This window comes from Nicotiana attenuata, unplaced genomic scaffold (genome assembly GCF_001879085.1).
Source record: "Nicotiana attenuata strain UT unplaced genomic scaffold, NIATTr2, whole genome shotgun sequence".
NCBI lineage: Eukaryota > Viridiplantae > Streptophyta > Magnoliopsida > Solanales > Solanaceae > Nicotiana > Nicotiana attenuata.
This window is the reverse complement of record NW_017673055.1, coordinates 55,284-74,267: the sequence shown is the minus strand read 5'-3', so window position 1 is coordinate 74,267 and position 18,984 is coordinate 55,284. Positions and strand designations below refer to the sequence as shown.

The 18,984-nt window shown below is 38.1% G+C and overlaps 2 protein-coding genes across 2 annotated transcripts in view; one reads left to right on the top strand and one right to left on the bottom strand.

Annotated features, from left to right (window-relative positions):
• Window positions 1–924: 924 nt before the first annotated feature.
• Window positions 925–16,134, top strand: LOC109215310 (mRNA-decapping enzyme-like protein). Its single transcript, XM_019379348.1, has 8 exons — window positions 925–1,162; window positions 1,446–1,486; window positions 2,346–2,395; window positions 5,230–5,374; window positions 6,523–6,579; window positions 7,477–7,603; window positions 13,273–13,746; window positions 15,719–16,134. Exons 1-8 carry the CDS (start codon window positions 1,004–1,006, stop codon window positions 15,773–15,775), a joined length of 1,110 nt encoding a protein of 369 aa, XP_019234893.1. The 5' UTR covers window positions 925–1,003; the 3' UTR covers window positions 15,776–16,134.
• Window positions 16,135–17,442: 1,308 nt separating this feature from the next.
• Window positions 17,443–18,984, bottom strand: part of LOC109215309 (nicalin-1-like) — a 14,557-nt gene continuing 13,015 nt past the window's right edge. The window contains exons 13-14 of the mRNA XM_019379347.1: window positions 18,093–18,182; window positions 17,443–17,902 (exon numbers count right to left, since the gene is read on the bottom strand). Coding sequence (XP_019234892.1) covers window positions 17,840–17,902; window positions 18,093–18,182 — 153 coding nt within the window. The 3' untranslated portion in view covers window positions 17,443–17,839. The remainder of the gene's footprint in view (window positions 17,903–18,092; window positions 18,183–18,984) is intronic.

The window sequence follows — 18,984 nt, the reverse complement described above, 5'->3', positions numbered from 1 at the left end:
TTTTGGGATTGTGTCGGCTGGCCTAGTTCCATGATAGGCACCATCGACCGGGTTAATTTTGGGTCGTGACAGTACCTTCTCAATATTTAGCCCTGATGGTGTATGAAGCATTTCAATGTATATTCCGCACTCATGGCTTTTAACATCATTTTGAAACCAAATATAGGCTATTTGGCTTCAATGTAACGATGGAACATGAAAAAGAATTTATAAAGTTTGAAATCAATTTATAATTAAAACAATTTCTTCAATTTATAAAAGTCATGTTAGACTTTTATATTCATGACATATTCCTGCCTAATTGAGGTGTCTACTTGATTAGTAGCAAAATTAATGTGGAGCAATTCGAACTAAGTTTAAGGAGCTACCTATATATTTGGCCTAATATACATTAATTGATTTGATATAAGGGCTGAATACTGTGATAACCTCTCAAATTTGTGAAAATAACACAGGGTAACCAGTTTTCAGACTGGTAATCGAAAAATAGCCAGCATTTTCAAAGTCATTGAAAAATAGCTACTGTTCTCCTGAAACACAGAATGTTCCAGCATAATATGTGGAATTGTGGAGCTCCTTCGTTAAACTTCCCGCATGGAACTCCTGCACTATGAAATTCCAGCAAATCATGCTAGAAGCTCATATATAAAAATGCGAACCGCAACATCTTATGTTGGAATATTTCCGAAAAAGTGGCTAAACTTTAATTACTTTTAAAACTATGACTATTTTTCAATTACCAGTTATAAATATAGCTATTGTTTATTTTTTCCCCTCAAATACTTTTCTATAGACTATCATAAAACGTAATCTCCCGCTGTCTTCTAAAAAAGTAAAAATAAACGTAAAAAACAAAAGTAGATATTAGCGCTGTTTACATATGAAAAAAATAGAAAATACAAAAGTGTCAATATAATAAAATTATAAAATTAATATACAGTAAACAGAGCCCTCAATTTGGGATCAATTCTAGGGTTTCTTCACACACACACACACAATAATAATGTCTACGAACGGGAAATTAATGCCGAATTTGGACCAAAACAGCACAAAGCTCCTTAATTTAACCGTTCTTCAGCGTATCGATCCGTTCGTTGAAGAAATATTAATCACTGCAGCTCATGTTACTTTCTACGCATTCAATATCGATAATAGCCAATGGGTATATTCATCCTTTTTCTCCTAAAAAAATCGCATCTTTTATTTGTATTATTCATTTTCTCTTAAAAAATTGCATATTTATTAGTTTTAAAGAGTTTTTCTAATTTAATTCGCTAAAAAGGTTAATTTTGTTAGTATTAGAATGAAATGGGTCTGAATTATTAGTAGATAATTAGTTTGGTATTGAGGGTAGTTTATTGATTGATTACTTGATTAACATGTGTTTGAGCAGTTATTATTGCAGTACTGATGTTGTGTGTGTGTGTGTTTTTTTGTTTTTGCAGAGTCGAAAGGATGTGGAAGGATCTTTGTTTGTTGTGAAGAGGTAAGTAATTATGCGTTTTTGGAGTTGTAATTCTGTTAGTTTTTTTTCCTGACCTGTTTTAGGATTCTTTATCTACATAATATTGGCCTGAAATGAGTTTAAATGGAATAACGTGGTCAGCAGTCAGGATTCATATAGCCAATCCCAACTTGTTTGGGAGTAAGGCGTAATTGTTGTTTTAGACTTTTGATTAATTAGAACCTTTTTGAGGTGGATCATGTTCTTTTTGTTCAAAAGATTTTAGATATAATATGGTCAGTAATATGTACTTCAGAGGGATAAATGTGAGCTTTAAAGAAGCTGCAATTTTATAGAAATAATTTGCCTTAATAGTCAAATGATATACCAGTATTGAGATTAAGATGAGTTCAATAGAGCGAAAAAAATTTAGAAGATTCAGATAGCCGACCCTAACTGGCTTGAGATTGAGACAGAAGTTGATTAATTGAGTAAAATTTTTCTTTTTTTTTTTTTTTTTTTTTTTTTTTTTTTTTATAACGGCGTTGTTTGGGCCAGCTTACGCGCATCTTGACTTTTCTATTGGGTACCTGCTACCTCCCGAGTCCCACCAACACAGGTACCGGGTAACTCTATCCACTAAGTATTAGGCAGATGAGAAGAAATCACCTAGGTTTTTTTTGCCTCCACTGGGATTTGATCCCGAGACATCATGGTTGCCTCCCATTTCATTTACCACTAGGACACACCCTTGGGTGCAAAATAAAGTAGGCACTAGCACTGAATGGGGTCTCAAATTGATTGAAAGTTTCTAGATTTAATGCATTCTTCTTCTTCATGAGTTGATCTGTATGGTGCGGCTCTTTGAGATATTTATTATTTCTATTTTGGGGTATTACAGGAGTGCTCAACCTCGGTTTCAGTTCATTGTTATGAACCGCAGAAATACGGGTAAGTTACTTGTTTTCTGTTCTAAAACTTTCTGCTTGGGCTGATCTTTGACGGAACTTTTGCAAGGTTGTTTGATCATTGATGCTTTAGGTTCTCCGTCATAATTACCTAGATGTTTGACATTTTTCCGCTGGACTAGGAAAACATACATTCTATGGCTAGTTTTTGTGTTTGTTTTCTTTTTCCTTGTGGAAAAAAGTGCATGAAGTAGTAGCTCATGGCTGACTGACTATTTGATGTGAACAACATAGAACCATATTAACATAATTCGTGAAGTATGTCATCTTGTTGATGAATCTCAAGGGGGTGTAAGTTATTTTTGGAGGATCCTGAACTAGTAAACTTGACTTCAACTCATGTCAAGAGATAGTAATAAAGTAGTCCTCATTTGCAGGAAAATACTGGAATGGCAATTGATGGTGATCTCTTAGAGTCAATGTGGACTTAGTTAATAACAAAGCACAATGGAAGCAGAGGATCTACATAGGTGATACCAATTAGTTAGCATTAAGACTTAATTGATGTTGCTACACTAACTTAGGAATGGTGTTTGCTAAGAGTCTTTCAGGTTAGGAGCTTGTACATTCGTGTCGGCACTGTAACATTTAAGAATTTTCTAGTTTTAGGGAATTCCCAGTACTGAAATATCCACTTCCAATTTTAAAGAGAAGGTTTGGAAACATATTTATTCTGATTCAGACGGAGAGATGCATTTGAGTACCGATGTTTATCATGCATCTGAATTTACATACGGTAAGGAATGGAGTGGACCTAAATAAAGCGGAATGGAAACAAAGGACTCATATAACTGACCCAACTAATACGGGATCGAGGGCAGTTAATTGATTGACTGAATCGGTTTAAGCGAATTGGACTATTGCACAGAAGCAAGGGTATAACTATTATAATTTATAGAAGTTTTCCAGACAATTGGTGATGTCCCAAAAGATAAGTGGCTCATACATTTTTGTGACACGATAAAGTAAAAAACTTTGATTTTTCTTAAGAATTATTATAATGGAGACACATATTGTGTCCTTGCATTCGTGATTGAACATGATAGAAAATCGGCTTAATATCGAATTTTGAATTGTTTTTTAATGGTGTATCAAATCTTGAATTGTTTGAGTGCTTTTTTTCTTCACTTGATAGTTAACTGTAAATATGAAGAAATTTGATCAACCCCTTTGTTTGAAGTTAGTAGGATTTCAGCACTAATTTAAAAAAGAATGCTTACAAAACGGAAAAAGGATAAAAAGAGAAGTGACTTTCTTGGGAAAAATTGAACATTGAAAGACTGAAAATCACTCCTGAAATTTTTATTTTGCAAGAAAATTAAAAGGATGAAACAAGGAGGAGGAAATGCCTAAAATAAAGACTAGTGTTGAGTTGTCCCACATCGGTGGGAGTTGAGGTCCTTGATCTCCTTATATGGCTTGGGCAATCCTCACCTCACAAGCTAGCTTCTGGGTTTGGGTTAGGCCCAATGTCCATTCCTATCATGGTATCAGAGCCAGGCCCATCCCAATTATTGTTACCGATGTTGGGCCCCCATTTATGTTGTCCACGCTCCAGAGGCCTGGGCGTGAGGGAGGGGGGGTGTTGAGTTGTCCCACATCGGTGGGAGTTGAGGTCCTTGGTCTCCTTATATGGCTTGGGCAATCCTCACCTCACAAGCTAGCTTTTGGGGTTGAGTTAGGCCCAATGTCCATTCTTATCAACTAGTTACCCTACAAAAAGGTACAAAGAGGGTTGGAAGCTCATTCCTTGAGCAGGTGAGGAAGTAAAATTCTAATGTAGACAGTAACCTTTCCTGTACACTGATAAAGGCTGTCCCTTAAAGCATCTGGTAAGTAAGTCATCTCTCTTAAGCATATTAACCATATCTCTGGTCAAGAATGAACTTGTGTTTTGAGATTGTAAATAAAGTGTTTAGTTTGCATGTTGAAAAATTACTAGATTCTTTTGACCTTAAATGTGAAATAAACATATTCTGTCAACTGAACTAAAAGACTGAGTAATCATGACTAGTCTTTTGTTTATTGTCATGTCCCAGGACTTCTAGAGAGAAATGAGAGATTTATTGATTCTCAAACCCCCTTTTTTCTTGTTAATTATGGCGTTGGAGTAAGGAGTTCATCTCTAAGTTTTTATCGTAGATATTGTGGTTATTCTATTCGTAACTAGTGATTCTGTCTTTTTTTGATCGGGTAAGGTAACAAAATAAGACTAGTGATTCTGTCTTGGTATTCAAACAGTGATCTCCAATCTTTGTCCAGTGAATGTACTTGTCAAAAAAAAAAATTACCTTATCAAAAAAAAATGTACTTGTCAAAAAAAATAAAAAAACATCTCCAGTCAATGTGATATAATTGGACTTTTTGAGGGTATAAAGTAGGACATTCAGAAATTGGAGGCTGAATCCCTTGCATTTAACCTGTCTTTTAGGTCAATCAAGTTTAGTTACTTAAATGGTGCTTTCCCCTTTTTCTGGATGACAGTCAATTGTCTATAGAGAACCCCCATTAGAGTTGCCCAGCAAAACTAGCTATCGACTAGGATTCCCTGAGTACCATGAAATTGGCAGATCTTTATTTTATGAAAGATGTCAATATACTTAATTTGTATCAAAAGTTTGTTTTTACCTCCGTAAATTTAGTGTTTTAGACATTGATTTTTTAAAAAAAAATTATTGTTTGATACTTAAATAAAGCTATTGACATGAAATCCATGTTGCTCATAAGTGGGTATAGAAAGTTAAGATTTTGCTCTCTATATGAGCATTTATGTTTAGTTCCTTTGTTTTAAAGATATGACTTTATTCCTACAAGCAGATAATTTGGTGGAGGATCTCTTGGGTGATTTTGAGTTCGAGGTCCAGGTCCCATATTTATTATATCGAAATCCTTCCCAAGAAGTAAATGGGATATGGTTTTATAATTCACGTGAATGTGAAGAAGTTGCAAATCTCTTTAACAGGTAACCTTTTCAATCCCGTTTTCCCCTCCATAAATCATTCTTTTCTAATCTCCCGCATTTCCACTCTCCTCGCCCCCTTTTTCTGTGTGTGGGTATGCTTAGCTCCCCCCAGTATTCATTGTGCTAATTCTATGTCAGAAACTACATTTGCATAATATGGCTTTTTTAGGACTCAATTGTTTATGCAGTCAATCTTTTGAAGTATGTGCTTGTAATCTAAATTATGCATGCGATTATGCAATAGAATTCACTAGTTTTGCTGCCTATAGGTTGGACCCGTCTTGAACCTCAGTCTATACCATCTGAAATTGTTTTAGTGAATGGCCTAAAGATTAGCAGAATGGTATGTTCGGCCTAGTCATTGTTTTGGTAGGTGAATGATTAGATGATTTCCAATTTAAAGTTGCAGCTTTGTTTTCGTTGTCTTTTTCCTGGTTAGTAAAGAGAAACTGTTTTACTTTGGCTTGGGGATGTTCTTCTTTTTATTTCCGAGGCACCTAATATGTTATAGTACTCTGGCTTGGGGACATTCTTCTTTTACATTCCAAAACACCTCCAACTCCTTGCCCTCAGGGCTTTGGTCTAGTTGTAAGAGCGGAACACATTATGTATGGGTGGGGGCACGTCATGGTTCGAACCGTGCCGCTGACAAAAGTCTGGTATTTAAGTGGAGAAAGGTAGATGGTGGGCCCATTATCCACCAAGTTTCGAACCGTGTGCCACTGACTCTTGGGGATTTCCCAATTTCAAAAGTTGAAATACCTCCAACTCTTCTCTTACCTTACTACCCACTGTATGTTAACTGAAATGGTTCCCTAGATCTTCTCACATTTTCAAATAAGTTTCTCTTAGAGCGATTGAGAAGTTGAGTAATGTTTTTGTGAACTTGAGACTTTTAGGCAGAGGCGTCTATTAACAGGGAAAAAAGAAAAAAAACTTTTAGGTAGAGATTCAAGTTTGTCAATGCAAAACTTCCTCATCATACCTTCCCACTTATCTATTTATCACCTCAATGAGAAATGAAAGGATCAGACAGGTGTTTTGGTTGTTCTGCGCAATGATTTCCATGTCAATCTTATCTTGCCTTTTCTTTTCCATATGTATCCTATTATGCCTGATAATCAGTTTCGACTTTTACTGGTGGTCAGGATATTGAGTGCTTATTCCAAGGTGCCTACCAAGTTCAAACTACCATCAAACAAGAGGTATTCCATTTCATATTTATAAAAATCATAATATATTTGTTGATCAAAATGATAGATTCTCTTTGACTGTTAAAACACTCAATTTTGTACAGTTCAGCGTTGGTCTATTTCTTGACTTATGTTTCATATATAGTAGTTTAGCTTGACATTTAACAAGTTTTTGGTCTTCCCTTTGTTTGCTAATCTTGAACTGCACTATGACTGAGAGAGCATAATAAACTGCCTTCCTAAAGAACCTGGTCAACAAGATACTATTTGAATTTTCAGGGGTCGAATAGTTGAGATTCAAATGCTGTTAAAATTATTGTTGATGCTACTAGATATGATCGAAATCTATGTGCTCAGAATGATTTTGACAGCAGAGCTGTGAAAGAAAGTTATCGTGGCGCCACCTGATCTGAGCAGGATAACATTGGTATCTGATGTGAAACTACGCTTTTAGTGAAATGCAAGTGGTGCTGAATGGGCCTTTGAATTGTTCGGTCTTCTGTATATTGTTTGAATAGGGTTGGTCCTAGCCCTACCATGGGTGCTTCTTATAAACCAACTTGCTCATAAAACCTAAGCTATATGCATGGTGAAAGTGACTGCAAAAAGCTAATGAGACATTACTTTGTGAGAAGTGAAAGCTTTTAGTTGCAAACAAGCTGCATGGTCTTTGGAGGGGTGAATAATTTGGTGGGTCAGTTTACCTATTTAGCTAGTTGCTCAAAATATTATATTGACTGAAAAAAAGCAATTGCAACTGAGTGGCTTCTGAGAGGAACTTTTGATTTTGTGCAACTGAGTGGTTTACCTATTTAGCTAGTTGCTCAACATATTATGTTGACTGAAAAAAAGCAATTGCAACTGAGTGGCTTCTGAGAGGAACTTTTGATTTTGTGCAACTTAATACAGTGAATTTGAGGAGCTGGAAGCATCTCCAAGCATGTCGGTAATTGATGGTCCCCTGGAGCCATCTTCATCTACTACATCGAATACTGCGGATGTCCCAGATGATCGTTCTTTTGTGAATTTCTTCAGTGTATGCTCTTTCTTTCCCTTCTATTTGCTCTTTTTTCCTTTTTTCTCCCACATAATGTGGCTGTTATGCAGTGTTTGTCTTACAGAAAATAGTGTCTTTTTCATGTGTCAGTTCTTTTGAAGATCTGGAATAACTGTCCTTTTTTTTTGTTGGGTAAATAAAGAATTTTATTACCAATTGTGAATATGTACAGCTCAAGGAGTAAAGAAAAAACCAGCAAAAAATTAGGAACTGGACAGAAAGTTCCAGTTCCATATCATCGTCTCTCAACAGCATAAACTCCATATCACCAAACCTAACTACTCAGGGATAAAAATTGTAGTTCAGCAGCATCGTATCTAAGTGAGGTTTCCTGCTTGCTCTGTAGAAGACATCTTGAACAATCACCCTAGTAATAACAGGAGTCCGAAACTTAAATAGTGCCCTTTTGGGCACAAAATACCTTTCTACTATTAAAAAAAAAAGTTACATAAGTACATAAAATGCAGTATAATACTGCATTTCACTTTAACGGAAAGTTAGCCGTTAAAGTTAAACGCAGTACTATACTGCGTATTATTTAAAAAATAATTTTTTTTAGGAAAATGCTGCGTTTCCCTTAAACGCATTATCGTACTGCGTTTTCCTATAATAAAATATAGGGCCCCTTCTTCTTTCCCAGGATAACAACAGTCACTCTTCCATTTTTAAAAAACTCCCCACTCACTNATAGAGACTTATGACGTAGTAAAATGTAGAGCCTTTTAGCGTAGTAAAATATAGAGCCTTTTAGTGTAGTATAATATAGAGCCTTTAGCGTATAGTCTCTGTAGTTTAAGTATGTACTAACTACAAACTCTATCCAATTACACTCTACCAAATTAATTATTTAATTTATAAAAATAAACTTACAAAACTAACAAATTAATATATGTTGTCAAATTAATTCAAATATCGAGCTTGGAACCCATAGATAATTACTTAGTCCAATTATAAGAATAATTATTTAATTCATTAAACTAACAAAATTCTAAAAATGTTGAAATTGATACACATAATAATTAAGGATAACTTGGTGCTACCGGGCCTCAAATATCGAGCCTGGAACCCATAGATAATTACTCAGTCCAACAATAAAAATAATTATTTAATTCATTAAACTAACAAAATTCTAAAAATGTTGAAATTGACACACATAATAATTAAGGATAACTTGGTGCTACCGGGCCTCAAATATCGAGCCTGGAACCCATAGATAATTACTCAGTCCAATTATAAAAATAATTATTTAATTCATTAAACTAACAAAATTCTAAAAACGTTGAAATTGACACACATAATAATTAAGGATAACTTGGTGCTACCGGGCCTCAAATATCGAGCCTGGAACCCATAGATAATTACTCAGTCTAATTATAAAAATAATTATTTAATTCATTAAACTAACAAAATTCTAAAAATGTTAAAATTGACACACATAATAATTAAGGATAACTTGGTGCTACTGGGCCTCAAATATCGAGCCTGGAACCCATAGATAATTACTCAGTCCAATTATAAAAATAATTATTTAATTCATTAAACTAACACACACAAATAATTTTGTTTAAATTATAGTAGACGACATGGACTTGCCGCCTGCGCATCCTGGACCAGCCGAGGATCAGCTATTAGTGTTGCAGGGCGACCATAGGTCCTCCTTTGTATGGGAGGGACATCTTTCGGATCAGCCTCTCCGCGCCAGGAGACCTGACGATTTGTGAGAGTTCTTGAGGCAGCATCATTTCTATGCCCGCGTAGTCGCGCGCCTACAGGCTACGGGCTTCTTTACGATTTTGCAGATTGAGCGGATGCAGCTTGATTGGTCTCTCATCACGGCCTTGGTAGAGCGGTGGCGACCGGAGACGCACACTTTTCACTTGCCCACTGGAGAGGCCACCATCACGCTTGAGGATGTTCAGGTTTGGTTTTGTATGGGCTGAGCGTAGATGGACGGGCCGTTGCACTGCCCCAGTAAATGAGATCCATGACGCGTGCCCAGTATTTGGATTTGATGGGGCAGTATGCTGGTTACAGACCTCAGGGTGACGCTGTGCAGAGAGGGGGCAGTCGCGTTTCTTTGTCAGCTATCAGAGACCATATGGCGTTTTTGCACCCAGACATTACCGGCGTGACACAGGATCTCCATATTGAGCGGTACACGAGGTTGGCGCTGCTCCTGCTTTTTGGGGGTGTCTTGTTCCCGAACACTTCGGGAAGTCTAGTGAGTATGCACTTTCTGCATCATCTGCAGCAGCTAGATGATTTACCCCTGTACAGCTGGGGTGCTGCTGTTCTAGCGTACCTATACGGGAGTATGTGCCGGGCGAGCATGCTTTGCCAGGTGGACATATGTGGTTTTCTGCCCCTTCTACAGGTGACAACATTTTCGAATACTCTTTTTATTACTCCGAATTCTATATGGTCGAAATGACTCTTAAATTTTACGTCAACCTTTTATCTTAGGTTTGGGCCTGGCAGCGGATCATGCCGTTGCAGCCACCTCTACCACCACTAGAGCCGGGTGAGGCTTATCCGTTTCTCCCTCTAGCTACTAGGTGGGTTCTCCGGCGTGGGAACTACCGAGGGACTGATGCTCATCATAATCTCCCCCTTGTCAGGGATGTGTTAGATATGCTAGTGGCCGGACAGGTAAATATGTACCTACATTTGTTATAAATTGAGTTGTGTTGCGCCTTCTCACATTTATGTTATAAATTGATAGGCAACACTGTATTGCCTATCAATATAGTTGGTTGCTCCTAAACCAACTTGTTGAAAGCACTTCAAGGCATGTGCGCACGGCATGTGGTAGATGGTCCATTTCCCACATGAACACAACCTTCTGGCTTCATTCACCGTCTGTAGGTTATTCCCACGGTGTCCGCGGATAGCGGTCTTAACTTCAAAAACACCCCGGTCGTGATCGTACTGTAAAAATGAATGCCAATGTGCTCGCCTCCTGTACCTTTCAAATCTTCTCATCGGTATTGACATAAATTGAACACCCCTGTCCATCAATGCCGATGAAGCTCCATGCCTTTGAACTAACCTCTCCGCACTCTGTTTGAATGTCATGCGGACCATGGCAGTGACAGGCAATCCACGGGCAGACTTCAACAAGCCGTTGAATGACTCCGACACATTTGTAGTCAGGGCTCCCCATCGTCTGCCGCCATCTGCATGCAATGTCCACATGTGAAACTCATGTCCCATCATCCAAGTATATGCTCGTTGATCAATCTGCCAGATCGCTTCCATGCGCCTCATGAATTTGCACTGCTAGTGCTCAGTTGCGGCCATCCACATTTAGTCATGCAAGGCCTTGTCAGGATATTTCTTCTGGAAATTGGCCTTCAGGTGCCTCACACAGTAACGGTGGTATGCATAGGGTTCCTGCCATTCAGGCAAGTGCCGCACAGAACTTAAAATACCACCATGTCGATCAGATATTAGACAAATACCTGAACGCTGTTTAACAACGTGCTGTTTCAAGTGGTTCAAAAAAGCGTCCACGTCTCTTCGCTTTCGTTGGCACAAATGGCAAAGGCTAGTGGAAATATTTGTCCGTTGGCATCTACTGCAACTGCAATCAAAAGCTTAATATCATACTTTCCATAGACGTGAGTACCGTCTATGGAAATTACAGGACGACAATGCACAAAACCATCAATTGCTGGTTTAAATGACCAGAACACATAGTTGAAAATATATTCGGGTCAGTCCGGACTCCGCTCACGCCTCCATTCAACAACAGTCCCGGGGTTAAAGTGTTGCAGTTCAGCCATGTACCTGGGCAGAGATGAAAAAGACTTATCCCAGTCGCCATAAATAAGTTTAAAGGCACGTTTGCGACCGAGACATGCCTTTCTTTTGGTTATAGTACAACCATACTCCTGGTGGACGGCTGTAATACACTCTTTAATCTTGACCATATAGAATTCGGAGTAATGAACAGAGTATTCGAAAATGTTGTCACCTATAGAAGGGGCAGAAAACCACATATGTCCACCTGGCAAAGCATGCTCGCCCGGCACATACTCCGGTACAGGTATGCTAGAACAGCAGCACCCCAGCTGTACAGGGGTAAATCATCTAGCTGCTACAGATGATGCAGAAAGCGCATACTAACTAGACTTCTCGAAGTGTTCGGGAACAAGACACCCCCAAAAAGCAGGAGCAGCGCCAACCTCATGTACCGCTCAATATGGAGATCCTCTGTCTCGCCGGTAATGTCTGGGTGCAAAAACGCCATATGGTCTCTGATAGCTGACAAAGAAACGCGACTGCCCCCTCTCTGTACAACGTCACCCTGAGGTCTGTAACCAGTATACTGCCCCATCAAATCCAAATACTGGGCACGCGTCATGGATCTCATGTACTGGGGCAGTGCAACGACCCGTCCATCTATGCGCAGCCCATACAAAACCTGAACATCCTCAAGCGTGATGGTGGCCTCTCCAGTGGGCAAGTGAAAAGTGTGCGTCTCCGGTCGCCACCGCTCTACTAAAGCCGTGATGAGAGACCAATCAAGTTGCATCCGCCCAATCTGCAAAATCGTAAAGAAGCCCGTAGCCTGTAGGCACGCGACTACGCGGGCATGAAAATGATGCTGCCTCAAGAACTCCCACAAATCGTCAGGTCTCCTTGGGGGGGGGGGGGNTGGTAGACGCTGCCTGCTAGCACCATCCTGTATAATTCAGCATTGCAGTTCTTACCATTGTAATAAGTTATAGCCCAGGCAAGCTCTTCATTCCAACTCAGTCCTTGTCTCTGTATGCCCTGCCAACCGGACATCTTTTTCCCATATCTCAGCAGCAATTAACACTTGAAAAACAAGTGTTGAAATACGTTTTCATTATGTTTGATTGACATAAGGGGCAAATCTGGTGCAAGACTATGCCCCATTCGGCCAGCCTATCCCTTGTATACAATCTCCCATGTGCAGCTAGCCTTAGAATAAATATCCATTTAGGAGTCTACCTAAAATTATACATATTAATCTTCTCCAGGGAACCTTTTCAAAATCACCTCTGAGCTTCTTATATATTTTCCTGATAGAGAAGTGCTCCATAGAGAGAAATTCATTTATTGTGAGCCCACCTTGGTCTAGGTACTTTCCAGCCTTGACAATCTTTTGAAGACACCACGATGCTTCCTTGCAAGTTATTTCCCAGATGGGATCACCTTTCCAATAGTAAGCATGTACCCAACAGACCCAAAGCTTATCCTTCTTTTTGCACAAGTCAATAACTTTTGTCATTAACCTTTGCTTTGGGATCAGTTATTCTTATAATAGGACATCCTGTAAAAGTATTAGCCATACAGCCATACCTTTGTACAATTTTGCATACAATATGTTAATAAACCATATGGTTGTTTTTAAGAATTTTGATTTGACGTATCAAAACATTACAAAATCCATCTATGAAGGAAGACCAACAGAGATTTCCTGTTGTTTCACATAAAGAAGTGATCACTGACTCATGCAATGCATTATTCCACCTTTCTATATTGGGGTCATGTTGTAAGTAATTTAAGTGGAGATACTTCTAGACGAGTACTATGTTTGATACGAAAAATTTGTTTATTATGATGTTCTTGTTACACGTGTGTTAACGTGACCGAATTTTGAGCATTTCATTTTGCAGACTGCTATGAGAATTGGGAGTGCTCCAAATGTTGCAGTTCAGGGACAGCCGTACGACTCATCTGCAACAGTCCTTCCTCCTCCTCGTCCTCCTGCTGCTGTACCTCCCTCTTCAGCACCTGCACTGGCTCCATCTCCTTCCCTTTCTACATCTTTCCCTTTGATGCCTACTCTTGATGCTTCCGAACCAGACGCCAGTGCTAGAAGGTCTTCAAATCTAGTGAAGCCATCATCATTCTTTGGTCCTCTTCCTTCCTCTTCTCCACTGATACCTCCTGTTTCTTCATCTGTGCCTACTGCTCCACCACTTCACCCCCCTGGGAATCTGCAACGCCCTCACAGAGCTCCTTTGCTTCAACCATTTCCTCCCCCCTCTCCTCCGCCATTTCTCACTCCAACTTCTGCTCCTAGCCCAAACAATGGACCTGTTATTAACAGAGGCAAAGTGCGTGAGGCACTTTTGATGCTTGTTCAAGTAAGTGTACCTGAATTGATAGTTACTTTCCTATGTGAACTTTTTTTATGGCACTAAAGTTTTATAAATTCGCAATCAATTGCATATGCCAGAATGTGAAAATTTTGCGTTTGCCCTCATAATGAGAACTAACATCCAAAGCAAAGAGGGTCTGCTGAGGGCGCGTATTTAGGGGAAAAAACTTCCAGCAGCTTCTGCCACTATGCTGGAACACATCCACATTATGAAGATTAATTAGGGAAATTGAGAAGAAAAAAGAAAAGAAAGAGAGAAGAATATGCTAGCAGTTGCTTTTGAGTCTTTCTGTTGGAACTGGTTTTTGGTAGCTTCTCTCCTTCCTCTAGGACCTATTTTTTTTTTATCTGAGTCACATAGTCTGGATGGATTTCCATCGGGGAACATAAAAACGTTTACACTTTTGAAATTAAGCACCTTACTTCCTCAAGGATCGAATGTGAAGCTATAAGGGATCATACCCTGGGGATTGCTAAATCACAAAAAGGTAAAAGTTTTACTCTATCTGAAGGGGCATGTCTCAAACTCCAACAATAAATGAATCGTTCTTCCCTTAAATCTCTGGATGAGATGTCTAAAAGATCCCGAAACCCTAAATTTCTTCCCCATCCATTTTGGCACCCGACGCTCTCCGCCCATGCCCAACTCCCTCTCGCTCCCCTTAATTGTCTCCAATCTGTCCTCATTTCCTCTCTTTTCCATCTTTACCTTCGCAGACCTCTCCTTCCCCTGATGAGAGTTCCACACTTAAATTTCTCTTCCTAGTGTTGTGACTGCATGAGCCACATAGGAAGAGTTCCATGCCCAGTTGTTCGTGTCCTCAAAATACTTGCTTCACTTTGGGGTTGCTGATGCTCATCATTGCCACCTTGAGTTCTGTTAGTTGAAGTTGACAGAAATCTGTCCTTTGCCTTCAAGTGCTACTGAAAGTCTTTACATCCCCTTGCTCATGTAGAATAATAGAGGGTTGTCCAATTCACTGTATAACCCTTGAATTTTGGGGCAGAAAGGGGCAGAGTTGTTGTCAGCAAAATTCTCCTCTACCCTCAGCTGCAATTTCTCTCTGACCTCAGCTTCCTTATCTGCCCCCAATAAAAATTGGTGAATTATGAGGTATTGAGCACTTTTTGGCCAATGGCATCTGCTCGATCTACATGGACTGTGATGTCTTCAGTATTATTTGATAAAAAAAGCAAAAGGAACTTCAAGAGTCATGTCGGTTATCTTAGAATTGAAGGGCTGTTTTGGAAAGGAAAATCCTATTTTTCGCATCAATGTGGCCTAGTTTTAGGACATCCAGGAAAATCCTATTTTTCGCATCAAACTGGAACAATGTGAGTAACACAAAAGCTCTAGACAGTCCCGACTACAGAGTCGGATAAAACAAAGTTTGAAGCAATATAACAGTGTAGACTATAGCTTTCTTACCACACTACATATTTCGGTAATGGTAGTTCCTTGATGTTTTTTTCTACTTTGCACCGAAACAAGAAAAACAAAAAAAAAATAAGTACCTTGTCTTATAAGTCATGCCAAGTAGTTAATTTGTTATCACCTTGTTCTTGAAAAGTCATTAGAAGTTGGCAAAAGATTATAAGTATGGCAAATAATATGACTCGAAAATACAAGTCCCGACAGTATGTTAAAAACTCTAGTAAGTATTGAGGGACTGGGTGAATAGGAACTTGCCAAGGCTATAAGGACTTCATATTTTTGCTTTCCTTTCTTGCTTTTTTTTTGGCCCAGAAAACTAGTTATGGAGTCCACAAAATTAAATATTGGGGGGAGTAAGGTAGTATCCTGAGCTCATAATTTATTAATGTAATTAGTTGATTAGCTAGAGGATTTTATGGTTACTCCTGTAATGACATTTTTCCCTATTAGGATTCATGATTTGATAATCGTATAATTCACTGGTCTCTTTATGCATCTGATGTTACCTCTATTTCCATAACAGGATGATCAATTCATTGACACGGTGTATCGCGCTATTTCCAATACTCATCATACATGATAAACAGAGGAACTGCCTCACTTGTTGAAATCCCATTAAAACAATGTTACTGGCAGAAAGATGGCTTCGAGCGTCTGACTATCGGGTTCCTTCTGTTTATAATATCTTTGAGACCCATTTTGTATAGTAGTATTAGACTATTAGTCAGTTTACTTGTTCAGATTTGTAATTTACCTTATATGCAATGTCTGGTTTTACTAGTCAGTTATGCTTGAGCTTTATGTTCATTAAATAATAAGCAATCATGCAGACTGTGTACTGGCTCTTTCAGCTTTGGTATTTGCAACAATTGTGTTGTGATAAGCCGAATGGAAAGAAATCTGGGGGTGTGATTTTATGTTTTCCAGATAGAAAGTTAACTCCTCTGAGTACTTTTTCTTTTCTTACTCGAGTGGGAGGAAAATATTGAACTTGCATTTTGGAAGTTTAAAGATAAATTGTTTTAAAATTCTCCAAAAAATATAATAATGTGGGACTAGCAATTTTTAGAGTCAGAAAGGCAAAAATCCAGTACAATGGAGAACGGACTATATCTCACAATTTTCCTGCACAATGTATTATTCTCCGAAAGAGACTGGGACGGAAGCGCGAGCTCGAACGGATGTAATTTTAACAATGAATGAAGACGTCAAATTCTTGTCTTCTTCCTAAAGAATTAGAATTTATATATTTAACATTACATAAAGAGTACTAAATATATGTATATTGTTTCAACATCAATCAAAGAGAGTTTTCGTACCAAAATCAACTCAAAATAATTAAGAAAGATAGTAGACTTGAGTTGGGATGTTGGTGATTGTGTCTATGTAAATGAGAAGGAAAGAAAGGAGAAATGCGGAAAAAAAAAAACGTCTCCAACTGAAATTCTTTATTAAGCTAAGCAAAAATTTTAACTACACCCTCTGCCAGTTATTTACGAGAATACCCGACAAGATAAGCTACTAAACAAAATGATATGAACTTGTTTAGTGATGAAAAATTATCCTGCTGATATTCTGCGTTCTCCAAAAAGATCGACATAAAACCAGCGAAACACTTGTTGGCAACTAATTAAAAGCAAGCAAAAATGAGGAAAAAGAAGCTGTTCTGCCACTTTGTATCCACAAATAATTTGCTAAGGAAACACTACGATACCACAAAGGTAAGGTCTTCTCCGGTAAATATTAACCCGCACTCGATGTTTACATCAAACATACTAATTTATCGTATCTAGGTGATAAATTAAGGTGCAAATGTATCTCAATATGTGAATACACGTCTCATGTATTCATTGGGCCGGTGCAAATATGGTACACCTTGTAGCAAGGTAGAGCGCACAATCCCCAAAATCTTTTGCCGATTTCGATCAACGTGGGGGCATCTATTAGTAAAAGGGTATAAGTGGAGAGTTTGACCGAATCAATTACAAATAAATCTCAAACTAACAAAAAAAATAAAAAGAAACCAATGTAATCCTACATGTGAGATCTGAAAACGGCAGTGTGTACCCAGACCTTGTGAAGGTAAATCTCAAACTGAGTAACATGGGATGGAAATTGGAAAATGGGTGATAAAGAAGATAGAAGCAAATATCAAAGACAAACTAGTTCTCACCAATATCCTCGTTTTGCAGTTTGAATTCGAGATGTGGCCTTTCAATACAAAATGCATACTTTCAACACGGAAGGAGCCATTTCAAAGCAAGACAATTAGCACAAGAATCTTTTTTGTCAGTGAACAAAAGATTCTCTACCAAAGCAAATTCGTCTGAACCTTTTCAGAACATAAATACATTCTGACAAAATTGATACATCAGCAAGATTAAATTTTAGAACTGCTAATTCTATGAGAAAAGCCGCCTGTGAGAATACATCCTCATCTCAGCAGAAAAAAAATGACTGCGTTACCCTATTGATTTGTCAAAGCAAAAGTGGATCTTTTCCATAGCTAAAAGTTTAAAATATGATCGTTGGACCACCGAATAGGAAGCAACTAGGTCACGACAATCTTCCTTAAGGTTACAAAAAAGAAACACCTGCTTCTTGATTTGCAAGCGCTTGATGCAGAGAAGTCCTGCTTCAGGAATTAAGCAGCTTTTACTTTCCGTGATGGGGGACGACGGAATAGACTAATAAGATCGTCAAGACCCTGTTTAGCAATAACATCAGATTGGTTAGATGAGTTTATATTCAGTTTTCTTTTCTTTATATTTACATATTTTAATTGGTAAAATAATCAAGGAAGTTTTGTCTCCGTTATAAAATGGTTGTGTTCGGAACAGCACAAAATTTGTAACCAAGATAAGGGAATCAGGATAAAGTAAAACCAGAAGACGTACCCTGGTGGTGATAAAAAGAAAACTGAAAAGTGTAATCAAGTATGATCCTAGTACCAACAGCAAAAGCAAGTCAAATGTCACGCTGGCAACCTGCAATGAGAACAATTTAATCAGTTATTTGTACAGGTAAATAACTGAAGAAATGTAGATTTAACTGCAGACGATCAACAAGCAGACACAATTGACTATATAGATATGGGTGTTAAACAAAAAGTACGGACCAGTAAGGCATAAAATAAGCAATCAGCGAAATAGGAAAACTTTGAGTTAAAACAATAGGTCCTAAATGTTAAAACCACAGTGGTCAGAGATAATTCCTTTTTTTTTTCCTTGATGAAAATAAGTGGTTGGAGATGCTCATATTCATCACAACATGAGACATGGAATACTGGTGCAAGAGGGCTGTGCAACTATGACACACTATGCCCATATAATAACTCTTTGAAGTGTGAAAAAATAGAGTGAACTATATGCAAACATGTATACTACTGTAACAACTGGTCCCTCGAAAAGCAAACCTCACAATTATTCCTGAGTCTCCCTTACCTTTCTGCATCCCACAAGCTGAAGAGTACTCATTTGCTTCTAATGGGGTAGGTCAGAATTAGTAACTTGTTGGTAACAGTGGGGGCACTCCGAGAAAATTAAACAAAAATATTTTTGTTCATTTTACTTAAGTAGATATTTGCATTTTGAAGTTTTACAGAATTATACAAGTATTAGCCAGGGGCACGGCTAAAAGAAAGGGTGGATATATATATATATATATATATATATATATATATATATGCATTTTGAAGTTTTACAGAATTATACAAGTATTAGCCAGGGGCACGGCTAAAAGAAAGGGTGGATATATATATATATATATATATATATATATATATATATG

Excerpts from the sequence above, each read along its gene's own strand:
- LOC109215310 (XM_019379348.1), top strand. The coding sequence starts at position 1,004 with ATGTCTACGAACGGGAAATTAATGCCGAATTTGGACCAAAACAGCACA. Across the intron at positions 1,163-1,445 it reads ATATCGATAATAGCCAATGG|AGTCGAAAGGATGTGGAAGG; the intron begins GTATATTCATCC and ends TTGTTTTTGCAG. Across the intron at positions 7,604-13,272 it reads CTTTTGTGAATTTCTTCAGT|ACTGCTATGAGAATTGGGAG; the intron begins GTATGCTCTTTC and ends TTCATTTTGCAG.